Here is a 13,019-nt window from a genome sequence, read left to right on the forward strand (position 1 = left end):
CCAAATCCATCCTCCTCCTGCCTCACGAATCCCCAGCCACAGGCTGGCCTCTTCTCCACGCAGTGTTGTCCTTCCTGCTTCCTGTGAGGGTGCTCCTCTGGAGCACATTCATTGCCGAGACTCAGGTGCTTCCACCCTAGAGGCTGCCTCTGTGGTAGCAAGGCCTCGAGGATTGTGACTAGTGGAGCGTGTGAGCAGAAAGGGCTCTGTCCTGTGTCACTTTCACCACTGGAAGCGACTGATCTCACTCTCCTTTACAGCTTCGGTCACCCCAACCAATCACACAAGTCACCACTATGATCACACGCCATGATTTCCGCCCATGGTGGGGGGAGGGGTGGATGCCAACCTGCCATGCCCCATCCTGGGAGACTCTCAAAGAGAAACACTTTGGGTTGGATTTGGTTAGATGTTGGTATAACTGGGAAAGTAGAATGAGATCCCCTGTTAATACGCTGCTAAAGAACCCAACCACCAAACCAGAGAGGTTGTGGTGTGTTTTCAGGGACATTGATGGAGCAATAATCAGTTTAAAATAAGGTTCCTTTGTACCTTGAATGTTCCAGTGGGGGGGGGGGGGGAAGGGGGAGGACAGCAGAGGGAACTCAAGTATTAGAGAAGAAAGAAAAAAATGTATTATGGTTCACTAATCTCTACACTTTTGCATGTTTTTTTCCCCTCTGCTTGTTGCATGCACTTACCCATTAATTATGTCAGTAATGGAAAAGAAATGAAGCATTGTGCTTGCGGTACAGCTGTTTAAAATGATTACTTTGAGACTGGTATGTTTTCCAGCACCTTTCTCTATGCATCTCATCACCAACAGACATCACTTGCTGTGCTCAGTTGGTCATTCCTCGCCCCAAACCGCCCCCCAAATGGAATCAGTTGCCTCCCTGATGCTTTAACTGCAGCTGACTCAGCTAATTTGGAAAACTCTGAGGCTTGCTCCTGACTTGTTCAGATCCTGCAGTGTTCATTATGATACATATCTGAAAACCAAATTCAAATCAAAGGATCCCTGGGCATGACTTCCCATTGTCAACGCCATTTCTGGGATGAGCATTTAATCCCAGAGATGTGGCTGTGCCCCCAGAGCCACTCTGTGTCTTTGGAGTTGTTTTGGATCTCGCAGCAGGGCGAGTTTTGGGGAGGATCGGTGCTTTGTAAGCAATTGGGAGGGAGAGAAGAGATCCAGGTGAAACCTTTCGTCTGTGGTCTGGCAGCTTGAGATTCTCAAATAGAGAAGTGAGCTGAAGCATCCACACAGGTAAGAAGGAGCCCTTCCTGCAGGACACGGGCATTGGGATTGGACAGGAAGGCGAGGGCGCTGTTACATGTGGCGTACCTGAAGAAGCCACAGGCCTGCTTTGCCACTGCTTCGCCATCTGCCACAGGCCTCTCTTCATTTTCCTCCTCATCCTCTTTCCTTCCCACCACTTTCTCTTGCTTCAGGGAGGTTCAGAGAAAAGGCTTCCATTCTCCACAAGATTGCCAAGAAGAAGTGCCAGGTGGATGAGAACGAGAGGCAGAATGGGGCTGCCAATCACGTGGGTGAGTGCAGGGAGACTTGGTCCAGTGCCCTTCCTGGAGTGCGTGGAGGGGAGCAGAGAGCAGGACCCAGTGCGCCCCTGACTCTGCACCGACACAGACGCCTGCAGCTCAGCCCTGTCCTGAGTGTCGGGCGGAGTCCAGTGCCCCTGGTGGGTACAGGCCATGGGTAGACACTCTGTGTCTCCTGCCCTAGGGGAACTCCAAGAAGAAGAAAAGGATTCTATGAGGAACCTGAAATAAAGCCAGCTCCTAAACCAGGCATCTCTCTTGAAGACTAGAAAATCACTTCACTTTAGGGATGCCACATAAAGAGGAGACACACACACACACACACACATCATTGGCTATTTAACAAGAAGGAGAGAGCACCTCTTCTGAAATTCTTGCCTGGTAACCAAATTTTATACATATGACATCACATACAGCACACCCACTGAATTGCCAGCTGGTTTATTTGGTGACTCCTAACCGAGTGGCAGGGTCCCTGCCAGGTGCCTTAGCCTCCCCTTTCTCGGGAATTCAGCAATACCACTAGCCCAGGTCTTTTCTGCTAACTTTATCTGAGCTCCTGTGTGGCTAGATCAGGACATTCAGGCATCTTATCTTAACTTGGAACATGTTCCTCCTCTCCTGTCTGTAACTGTAATAGAGCTCTCCAATTCTAAATTCAAACTAAATTTAACCTAATCTGGATCTGTGCTATAAGTGATGCTATTGCCCAAGATACTAAAATTATCTGCAGACAAAATTCAACGTTGCTGCATTCAAAATACATGTAACTCCTTAAAAGACTTTCTGTCTCCCCTGTTACCTGACTTAGAGCTCAGGGGAAATCTTTGGCCAAGAAACAGTCAAGATGCTATTGGGTATGAAGAAAAAAATAAAAGCTGGAAGGACATACACTAAAATATGAATAATAGCTACTTCTTGGGGTTGGGATTATGAATTACATCTTTTTTTCTCTCTGCTTGTTCATGCTTCTGTGGACTTGGACTAATTGTTTGGAATTAACCTATCTTGCTTTTATAGTCTAAAAATGCAAAGCCACAGCACAAAAGTCTAATTGTATAGGCTGAGTTTTGCTTCTGATATTTAAGTTCGATTATACAAGCTGTTTTTCTGCACCACTTGTTGATTTTTGTGGAATGAGGCAGCTTGCAGTACAAGACTTAGATGCCTGGGTTCGGTCCCCGTCCTTCTCCTAATGACTGGCTGACCTTAGACTTGGGTTTAACCCTTCATGAGAAGGTAGGACACATAACTCCAAGGATGCTTCCTGTGCAGACTGGGTCTCTGAACAACTTTGTAACCAAAAAAAAAAAAAAGAGTTACAAAGTGTATGTCCAAAATTTTTTCAAAGTGAGTCCAAGTTTTTTCACACGTTCTTTAGTGCTGAGACCCCAGCCTGCCATGTAAAAGCACGGCATTAGCCAAGACGCGCTGGGTTAGGTATCATGCCTGGGAGGTTGTTTCTTCTCATCTGTTTATGTCTTTTCTTGGGCATCTTAACTCCATTTTGGTACCCAGCACCCTGCGTTGCTAGGGTCAAGTTTGACCATTGCAGGCCTATCCTAAAGTTGTATTACTTCAGCCAATAGACTCTCCAAAGCAGAATTTTTCTATTCCCCCATGCTTAGTATTTTTTAGTTTACTAGTAAATAACTGGGCCAAGCTTCTGGGATAAACTGGAGTAGCCACGCACAGCAGATCGTCCCATGCATGTCACTGTCACTACTAAAAACATGGGAAGATAAAATAAATTTGAATTTCTGTGGCTTTCCATATATAAATATTTTATGCCTCTATATTTCACAAGTAAATACATAAATGAACAAACATTTCCCTGTGATTTCCAAAACTTGGCCACTTCAAATCCAACAATTTTTGTGTAACTCTCAAGTTATTTTGTGTGATGTTTTACCAGTGAGAGAAATTGTTGGTTCTTCTGAAGTTGCCAGAAAAACAAGCATTTGATACTCTGTGAGCAGCCTCTCTCGTGTCTGATACTAGTGGGTATTCTGGTGCTCTCGGCGACCCTGACACTGAACCACACAGCTCCGTGGTCTCCTGAAGTCCAAGACTCTACCCAGCACAGCCAGAGGGTCTGGGAAGCTTTTAACTCCTCCCACTGAAGGCAGGCAGACTTGGCTGGTGCCTGCACTGCTCGCCTGGCTCAGGAAGCCTGGGTCTGCTAGAAAGCCCCGGGAGGAATAGTACAAACCCTCGCCACTTGGCGCAACCCCAGCATCTCCCCCCAGAAACCATCATCAGTCGTCTCCCTTGGCCAGTATTTTAGGTGTTCTTTCCAGTAAGGTCCTTACCCCATTGACGCCATTTGCTTTCTTTGTGTGTGTCCCAATTATGTCACAGAAAAAATCGAGCTCCCAAACAGCACCAGCACGGAAGTTGAAATGACGACATCCAGTGATGCTTCAGAGCCCGTTCAAAACGGCAACCTCTCCCACGGCATTGAAGCTGCGGAGGCCCAGGTATGGCTTCTTGTCATGGCCTTTCTGGGCTGCTAGGGTTTGTTTTGTTTGTGATGTCCCAGTCAAGCAGCATGGAGCCCACATTCTCCCTGGAGCCCAGTTCCCAGTGGGGAGGACCCAGGCCAGGTCTTACTTGTTCCTGTGTGTGCTTCCCAGCACCAGCCCAGGACCCTGCGTGTGTGTGCGTGCATCACACTCTCCAGGTACTGAATAAATACACATATTCTCTAAACCAGGGTTTCTCGGGGTGAGGTTGGAGGACTCATGCATCAAATCATAAAAATATAGATCCCGCCCCCTCCGGTGTGTCCAGTGGTTAGAGCTTCAGCCCACATACCAAAGGATTGCCGGATGGATTCTCGGTCCAGGGCATGTACCTGGGTTGCAGGTTCAATCCCCACCCCCGCTTGGGGTATGTGTGAGAGGCAATCGATGTGTGTCTCTCACATTGATGTTTATCTATCTCTCTCTCTCTACCCCCCCTCCACCCCTCCCTTCCACTCTCTCTAAAAATCCATGGGAAAAAATATCCTCAGGTGAGGATTAACAACAACAACAACAAAATGGAGGTCCCTGTACCTGATGAAACAGGACCCCTGGGAAGCAGCATTTTTGAACTTGCTTCCCAGGTGATTCATAATGCATGATAAAGTTTGACAGCTGCTGTGGTCTGATCCTTTCTCTGTCTTTAAGGTCAGGATTACGTAACAGAGAAACCACAGGTACCACACCTCAATGAGCCCTCCCTGTTTGGGCTCCTGCAGCTGAAAGTTATCAGTATTGTGTGCCCCGATCTACCATTCAGCGGTGCAGCCAGGGGACAGCTGTTTGGCCTTGTGGGTATACCCTGTGCCACAGATTTGGTGCTGGGTACTTTATATGTGTTCTCATCTTTAAAGCCCACAGCCAAACCCTAGCCCTAGTTTGGCTCAATGGATAGAGTGTCGGCCTGTGGACTGAAAGGTCCCAGGTTCGAATCTGGTCAAGGGCACATGCCCAGGTTGCAGGCTTGATCCCCAGTGGGGGGCGTTCAGAAGGCAGCCAATCAGTGATTCTCTATCATCATTGATGTTTCTATCTCTCCCTTCCTCTCTGAAATCAGTAAAAATATATTTTAACAAATAAAAATAAAAGCCCACCGCCAAAGCTAAAGTCATTTAGCGTCTCCATGTTAGATGTATTTGAGAAAGCTAAAGCTTCGCAAGATGAAGTAGTTACCCAGGGTTACCTAGTTTGTAGGTGGCAGAGCTGAGATCTGATCTCAGGACTGTCCAAATATAGCACCTGCACTGCTTCCACCATGCAGCTCTGCCTCTGTACCGCAGTGGCTCAAAAAAACAAAAAAACAAAAAACAAAAAAAACAGGCAGAAAGAAAAAGTAGGTGGTACCTGTTAGATCTCTAGATCTCATCCTGATCAAGTGAATCGGCATTTCTAAGACATGGAGTCCCAAGCTCGCATTTTAATCAGGCACCTAGGAGGGTGTTTCTCAAACTTTAATATGCTTATGCATTTCCTGGGGGATGGTGTTAAAATTCAAATCTGCAGTTCTAACGAGCTCCCCACCCAAGGACCACACTGTGAGTAGCACTACCCTAATGTCTGAGACCCACTTCTCTAGACAGAACTTTCCCGGTGAGCTGAAAAGTTTACTGTGCCGTCGAAGGAGCCCGGCTGCAGTGATGCAGCCTAGCACGCTCTTCCCCTGCATCCCAGGATACACTGCAGCAGAGGGGGGCCTGCACTTAGGAAACATGCTAATGCAAGGAAGGTCTCTTCACATAAAGGAGAGTAAAGATGTGGAGCATGTGTCATGTACCTATTGGTCGTTATATGTCTTCTATTTAAGATACCTATTTAAGTCCTTTGTCTATTTTTTAACCAGGATTTATTTTTAATTTTTTCTACTGGATTCTAAGGGTTCCTTATATATTTTGGATATTAACCCCTTAAAAATATACACCTTGCAAACACTTTCTCCCATTCCATAGGTTGCCTTTTCATTTGGGTAATTGTTTCCTTTGCTCTGCGTTTCACAATATATACTTAAATCTGCACATCGTACATGTTAAATATATAGAATTTATTTGTCAGTGATGCCTCATGAAGCTGGGAAAATCCATGACTAAAGGAAAAGATAAGGAAGCAGCAGCTCTTTCTGCCCTTGTCTCCCTCTGCCTCTGGGCTCTCACCCTCCTGCCCAGATCCCTGTGGTCCCTCCGCATTAGCTCAGGGGTGAGCTGGCAGAGCGGCTTATATCCACATGGATAAGCAGCATGTGGCAGCAGGAGCAAGGCCCCAAGGACATCTGGTTGCCCTTGGTGACGGCACAGTCACAGGTGTGTGGAGGGCAGCCTGGTCGCTGTGCCTCTCCATCTGGCTGACAGAGGGACATCTGTGCCCCCGACAAGGGAGCACCTTGCAACAGGGAAGTGAGAGAGTCCCAACTGATCCCTCTCTGAGCAAAGCTACGGCCCCCAGGTCTCACACAGGGAAACAGGACAGATCTGTTTCCCCTGACATGCTGAGAGCTCAAGGACAAAGAGCCACTGCTGGCTGGCTGCTGAACAAACTGGTAGTGAATTCCAGATCCACCAGGATAAGTTACCTAACCTCACGTTAGTTTCCTCATCTGCAAAGTACAGATAATAGTAGTAACTGCCTTGTTAGGGTTATTAGGAGAGTTACAGAGCTAAGTGCTTCTATTTATATTATATGTTCATACTTACCATATAAATATATATATATATATATATATATATATATATATATATATATATATATGGCTAATATGCTAAGTGTTTATCCAACCAGTCGCTATGATGTGCACTGACCATCAGGGGGAACACACTCTAACACAGGAGCTGCCAAGCTGCAATGACTTGGCAGCGGTGGTTCTCGGGTGATGCACCCCGAAACCAGAGAGGAGGGAGCCCAATTCCTCGCAGGATTCCACCTTCAGCTATGGGTTATGTTCTTGCTGGGACACTGTCAGCCCCGAATCTGGTTTACTGCACACTTGCATTTGTGTTCCACACCCTGTACAACAGCAACTTTGCAGAGTGCCCTCTCACACTCTGGGACCCCTCGGGGGATGTCAGAGAGCCAGTTTTGGCCCGATCCCCGCAGGCCAGGCTGAGGGACCCCACCTGCCAGAGGGACCCTGCTCACTCCACAGACCCCCTTTGAACCACAGTGCCACCCCAGGTGTGGCTGGCCAGGGAGGGACCGTGGGAGGTTGGCTCCAGGGCATGTCCGGCCCATCTTGTCCCATCCTGCCCTGCCGGCCACCTTCTAATTAATTTTCTTTCAGTGTGCATGAATCCATGCACCAGGTCACTAGTATATATACTAGTGACCTGGTGCATGGATTCATGCACAGCCAAGGGAACAGCACCCACAGAGGTCCATACTAGTGACCTGGTGCATGGATTCATGCACAGCCAAGGGAACAGCACCCACAGAGGCAGAAATGAGCTTGGCTTGTTTGCGGAACAGAAAAGTCAGCATGGCTGCTATATACAGGCAGAGGGAGTGAGGCGCGTGGCAATGAGCTTGGACAAGAGGGCCAAGCGGAACTGGCCCACCTTGTAGACGATATATATAAAATGCTTTGGGTAATCAGGGTGTAAAAGTAAATAAGTAAACATTTGTGGTCAAATGTTTATCATTATGGCCCAAGTAATCATTATGGCCCAGTGTCTGTACAAAATGCTCTGGGAGGAAAGTATAAAAGCTTCTTAGAAGAGGTAACATTTGAGCTGGGTATTGATGGGTGAGTAGGAGTTTGTCTCTCAGAGAAGGGGAGATGACCAAGAGGACAATATGTGCAAAGGTGTAAAACATTAAGAGGGTAATTCATGGTTAGCGATTGGTGAGAAGGTTAACAGAACTATAAGGTGAAGAGTTAGGAGAGATCCACCAGGAAAGGTGAACTGGGCTGAAATTCTTCCACTGTTTAATCAAAAAGTTTGTAGTGTCAAGGATGTGCTAGGCACTGGAGATGCTCACATGTTCTAGCAGAGCAGAGAGACTGCGATGACAAACCAAGATACAATTCTAGGTGGCCATAAGGCCATGAAGAAAGTAGAGCATGATGATGCAAGAGAGAACCAGCGGAGTGGCCCTTTAGGTTGGGAGATGAGGGAAGGCCACACCAAGGAGGTAGTGTTTGAACCGGGGCTGCACTCCAAGGAGCCAGCCAAGGGAACAGCACCCACAGAGGCAGAAATGAGCTTGGCTTGTTTGCGGAACAGAAAAGTCAGCATGGCTGCTATATACAGGCAGAGGGAGTGAGGCGCGTGGCAATGAGCTTGGACAAGAGGGCCAAGCGGAACTGGCCCACCTTGTAGATGATGATAAGGAAGGTCACTTCCTTCTAGGGCAGCAACAAGCCATTGGAGGTTCCCAGATGTGATCTGCATGGGAAAAGACCCCTGGGGCTGTGGAGTGGAATTGGATTTGGGGGCAAGAGGTTTTGTAACAAGAGTAGAGCAAAGAAGACGCTGCAGGAGTTGAGCTGATGGTGGCGCAGACCAGTGGTAAGAAGTGCGTGGATTGGGAAGGGCACTGTAGGCACCACCAAGCAGTCTGAACTTCCCCTGTTGGGAGAGGAGGGCCGTGGCAGCATGAGGTTTGCAGGGTGGGAAGCTAGCTCTTTCAGAATGGTTAGGAGGTCAGCGTGGGAGAAGGCTAGATACAGGGCAACCAGGTAAAAGCCTGTGGGTTTAAGGATCAGCAAACTATGGTCCATGGCCAAATGTGGCCTATACAACCCATGAGATAAGAATGTTTTTACATCTTTAAATGTTTTTCTTTAAAAGAAAAAAAAAAGCAGCATATATGACAGAGACCATATGGATTACAAGGCCTAAAATATTTACTATCTGGACCTTTACAGAAAAAGTTTGCCCACCCCTAGTTTAGACCATCTGCAGTCTTGAAAAAAAAAAGAAAAAAAAAGGCTTAAGATGCTCTTCATGTACTGATGGAATTATCTTCAATATATGCTGTTAAGTAAAAAAGGCAGCATGCCAGATTACATCCAGCATACTCTATTTGTGTGAGAGGGAGATGACATAAGCACTTGCTTGGGATGCTGCTAACAAAACTGGGCATGCTGACCACCTCCACAACAGGGGCCTGGTGATGAGGAACTGGTGTGGGAGGGAGTCTGTTCAGTATGCAGCCTCTGTAGCTTTTGAGTTTTGAACCACTTACCTGCATTACCTATTCCCCAAAAATGCGACAACAGAAACAACAGTGGGCTAAATTAAAAGAGCAATAGGCTTTAGTGGTTTAAGATCAGAGACTCTGGGGACAGACTACATGAATTCAAATTCCAGATCTGCTACTTACCAGCTGTGTGACTTTGGAGACATTACTGAACCTCTCTGTTCTCCACTTCTCCTTTCTGTGAAACAGGAATGAAAAAAAGCACCTACTTCATATCATTGTTGTGAGAATGAAATGCTCTTAACAGTTCTTGGCACACAGTAAGCATTGCATAGGCATTGGCTATTATTAGAAGCACTTAGGAAAACGTTTTTTAAATGGCTACAGAGGCCCATGTGACAATGGCTATGGCATGGATGACAGTGGCTAGATTTAGATCTGTTGCTGAGGCCGGACTGAGAAGATTTGATAATAAATCGGTCATAGAGTGTGAACAAGAAAAGCAGGTTGTAGATGATGCTGAGGTTCCTGAGCTGGAAGATTGGGTGACAGGGTAAATTAGGGCTACGACTCCAGGCTTAGAAAAAGCCTGTGATGTTGGAATGCTCAGGCCACCCGAAGCACAGTGTCACAGAAATGACTCAGGGCATTCCTGTTGTGTAGTTTTCTTTCTTTCCCAGCTGTGTTTTTATCAAAATGCATGAATAATGAGGTGCACATCAACTTTATTAATGGGTGTGATGAGCCTAGGCACCACGTGCTCCTCGCTGGGATTCTCCTGAGAGTCTAGTTCCATGTAATTAACGTGCTGTTTTAAAAACCCTATTTACAAGTGAACTAATTTTACATCGACACCTCATCCCATCCCTGAGAGCTTTCTTCCGTACAGACTTTATGCCGGCAGTGAAGAGCATTTTAAAATATTCTCTCCCAGGGAAGCCCCTTTGCAGGAGGTTTTTTGCTTCATCTGTATCTTCTGTGGAATCAAGAAAATAATGCAATTTCTTAAACGGCTTATTGCTCATTATCTATTCCCATGGACTGCTGGCACAGTATTATTGATTCTAACATAGAGGGGGCTGATTTGAGCTGCTACTGAGAACTGACCAACCTTCAAATTTTCAGTGTTGAGAGTTTATCCATGTTTGAAAGCCAGTTCAAAGAAATACTCTCTCCCACCCAAGAACCCAGCATTTTCTTACATTTCAGTTCTGCCAATCTAGCCAGGAGCCAGGTGATGGCACGTGGCTGGCTTGCTGCATGAGGCTGCCTGCCCTGCTGGGTCTCGGCCCCCGGTGCCCTGTCACTGTCCTTCATGCCGCATCACGGTCCTCCATGCAGCATCACGGTCCTTGATGCCGTCCCCTCCAACCCTTTGAGCACACACTCACAGGGAGAGGGTAGAAGGGGAAATGCCTTTCAAATTTCGTAGATTCTGAAATCTGAAAATCTAACTTGTTTTTTTTATTGTGTCCTACATTTTTGTGTATTGTGAGATGGCTTTTTATATGTTGCAGCTTTTATTTCATCTGGACTCTAAAATGTCTCCCTGTCCTCAGGGAGATCAGAATTGTCCTGACTTTGGTTAGAGTTGCTCAGATACACCAGTGGGCAAACGGATTTATACAAGAAAAGCATATTCCTAGGAAAAAGAAAAATAGATATGTGCATGTATACAAACATAGATAGATAGATAGATAGATGATAGATAGATAGATGATAGATAGATAGATAGATAGATAGATAGATAGATAGATAGATGATAGATGGATACAGAGATATGTGTAAAATGCAGGCTGTTTCTTATTTCCTTACTTTACAACTTAAATAGTACCTTACCATGTTCAGCACTTCCTGTGTCCCATCGGGAACGCATCCCTGGCTTATATCTCCTCAGTCCAGCATTGGTCTTCATGTGACCTCCATGGAGTGTTTGAGATCTGCTGCCATGAAGCCTCAGAGCGCTGGTCAAATGGTGGATGGAACGCTAGTGACTGAGTAAAGGATGAGCAGGGAAAGACGATGGGAGGGATTGTGATTTTAGATTTCTCTAAAAAATGAGTAAAGATACCTCTCTTCTGTTCAATTTGGATCGCTGGGGGTAGTAAAAAAGCATCCTTAGCAGGGACTGGATTATTGTTGCTTAAAGTTACAGCTATGACTTTGGAGCCCCGTAGGGAGACTTCATAATCAGCATTGGTCGAAACCATCAGCTCTGATGGGGATTTCCCTGATTATCTAAGCAGGTGGCACCTACAATCCATATGATTCTTTCTTTCTAAAATATCACTCTTTGTTAGGAAATGTTTGCGATCCTACCAGAGGTGAGGTTTAACAAAGAGACTGTGAACCTCAAACCCTCCTATTATTCAAAGAGCAAGTATCTGTTATAACTGATCAATGTGTAATAACCAGGTCCACCATTTTGAAAGTTTAAAAACAGCCAAGGACCACATATCCCAATCTCTTGAAACATAAGAGATTCTGGCCCCCAAGGAATGGAGGCTCTGGTGGGAAGTGGGGCTGTGTCTGTGTCTCTGATACTACCAGGGCCCAAGGGCAGTGTGGGGGGAGAGGCCAGGGCCTAACAGTGAAAGAAAAGAATATCCAAAGGTTCTCCATCCCTCTTAATTTTCCAATGCCGAGGCCATGTTAGATCTATTATTGCCTTAGAAAAGAAACTCATTAGTATCAGAGAAAACCCAACACTAACTATAAAATAAACAAAAACAGAGATTCCTGCCAAACCATAGCAAATGCGTTCCATTCTGGGGGGAGATAACACTCAAAGGCCTTGTGAACATATTTAAAAATAAATAGCTATGGTCCAACTCGAGTTTCTGCCTAAATTTGAATATTGACAAAGAATTATATCTTCACTAAGAATCTTACTGTTAATTATACCATTTGTCATTGTGCTTTCTGAACGTTTGAAAAAATGTCTATTAATCATTCATCTAAGATACATTAAGGGCTGACTGACTATTAATAAAAAGGGGAAAAAAAACTCCATTACCACCCTGAGAAAAATACTGACATCAGTACTACTGTTCCTGTGAGTAATTCTAATCCAATTGATAATAAAATGATGAGAATGATTTTTGAATTATTTTTTATGGTCCTCCCATTGCTTTTATGTTGGCTGATCATTTATGATTTGTATCAGCAGGATTTACGAAGCCCAGGAAAACTATGAGAAAACCAATTTACAACAGCAATACAGAAAGAAATCTATCTTGTCAGTAGGTTGCACCTCAGAATTATTTGGGAAAAATGCAAAGTGAAGGAAAGCAATTGCATTTCACCAGACTCTCCAAATGCCATTTTACATTATAATAAATGGTTTTGGGGCTTCTGGGAAAACTGAAGTCCAGACAGCTTCATCACTCACAGCAGAATATTTCAAGACCTTGATTTCCATTCAAAGTCACATAGAAGCAAATTAAGTTTTTTCAGGTTGCCAATACTTAGTGAAACCTTATCATTTTGTATTTAATATGCTAAATTCTTGATGTTAGGTTTTTTTCCCATCTGTATGTAAAACAAACCATAGGATAGTAACAGAAGAGGAGTGAATTCTTACCACGAGGCGAGCAGAAATATATCACTTTTTTTTAAATTCTGTTTGCTACTTAAATGTTAGCCCTGTTGTGTTAGCTTGTCCACATGGAAGGCAAGACAAATGTCTTGGATGGTGCTCCCTTCCAAAAAGATGCATTTCGTACTTATCTCTTAGAAAAACCTAAGTGACAGAAACATAGAAGATAAGAATAGAGTGCAGAGAATAAGGGATATTAGTAA

The 13,019-nt window shown here is 45.2% G+C and overlaps 1 protein-coding gene across 20 annotated transcripts in view; it reads left to right on the forward strand.

Annotated features, from left to right (window-relative positions):
- Positions 1-13,019, forward strand: part of SLC24A2 (solute carrier family 24 member 2) — a 235,309-nt gene that overhangs the window by 186,063 nt on the left and 36,227 nt on the right. For 16 of the 20 annotated variants that reach the window (XM_080670175.1, XM_080670167.1, XM_080670161.1 and 13 more), the window contains 2 exons: positions 1,456-1,554; positions 3,925-4,043. In XM_080670175.1, coding sequence (XP_080526301.1) covers positions 1,456-1,554; positions 3,925-4,043 — 218 coding nt within the window. The remainder of the gene's footprint in view (positions 1-1,455; positions 1,555-3,924; positions 4,044-13,019) is intronic. The other 4 variants (XM_080670158.1, XM_080670162.1, XM_080670166.1 and 1 more) reach the window with 1 other exon arrangement.

Source organism: Plecotus auritus (genome assembly GCF_963455305.1).
Source record: "Plecotus auritus genome assembly, chromosome: 5".
NCBI classification, from domain to species: Eukaryota; Metazoa; Chordata; class Mammalia; order Chiroptera; family Vespertilionidae; genus Plecotus; species Plecotus auritus.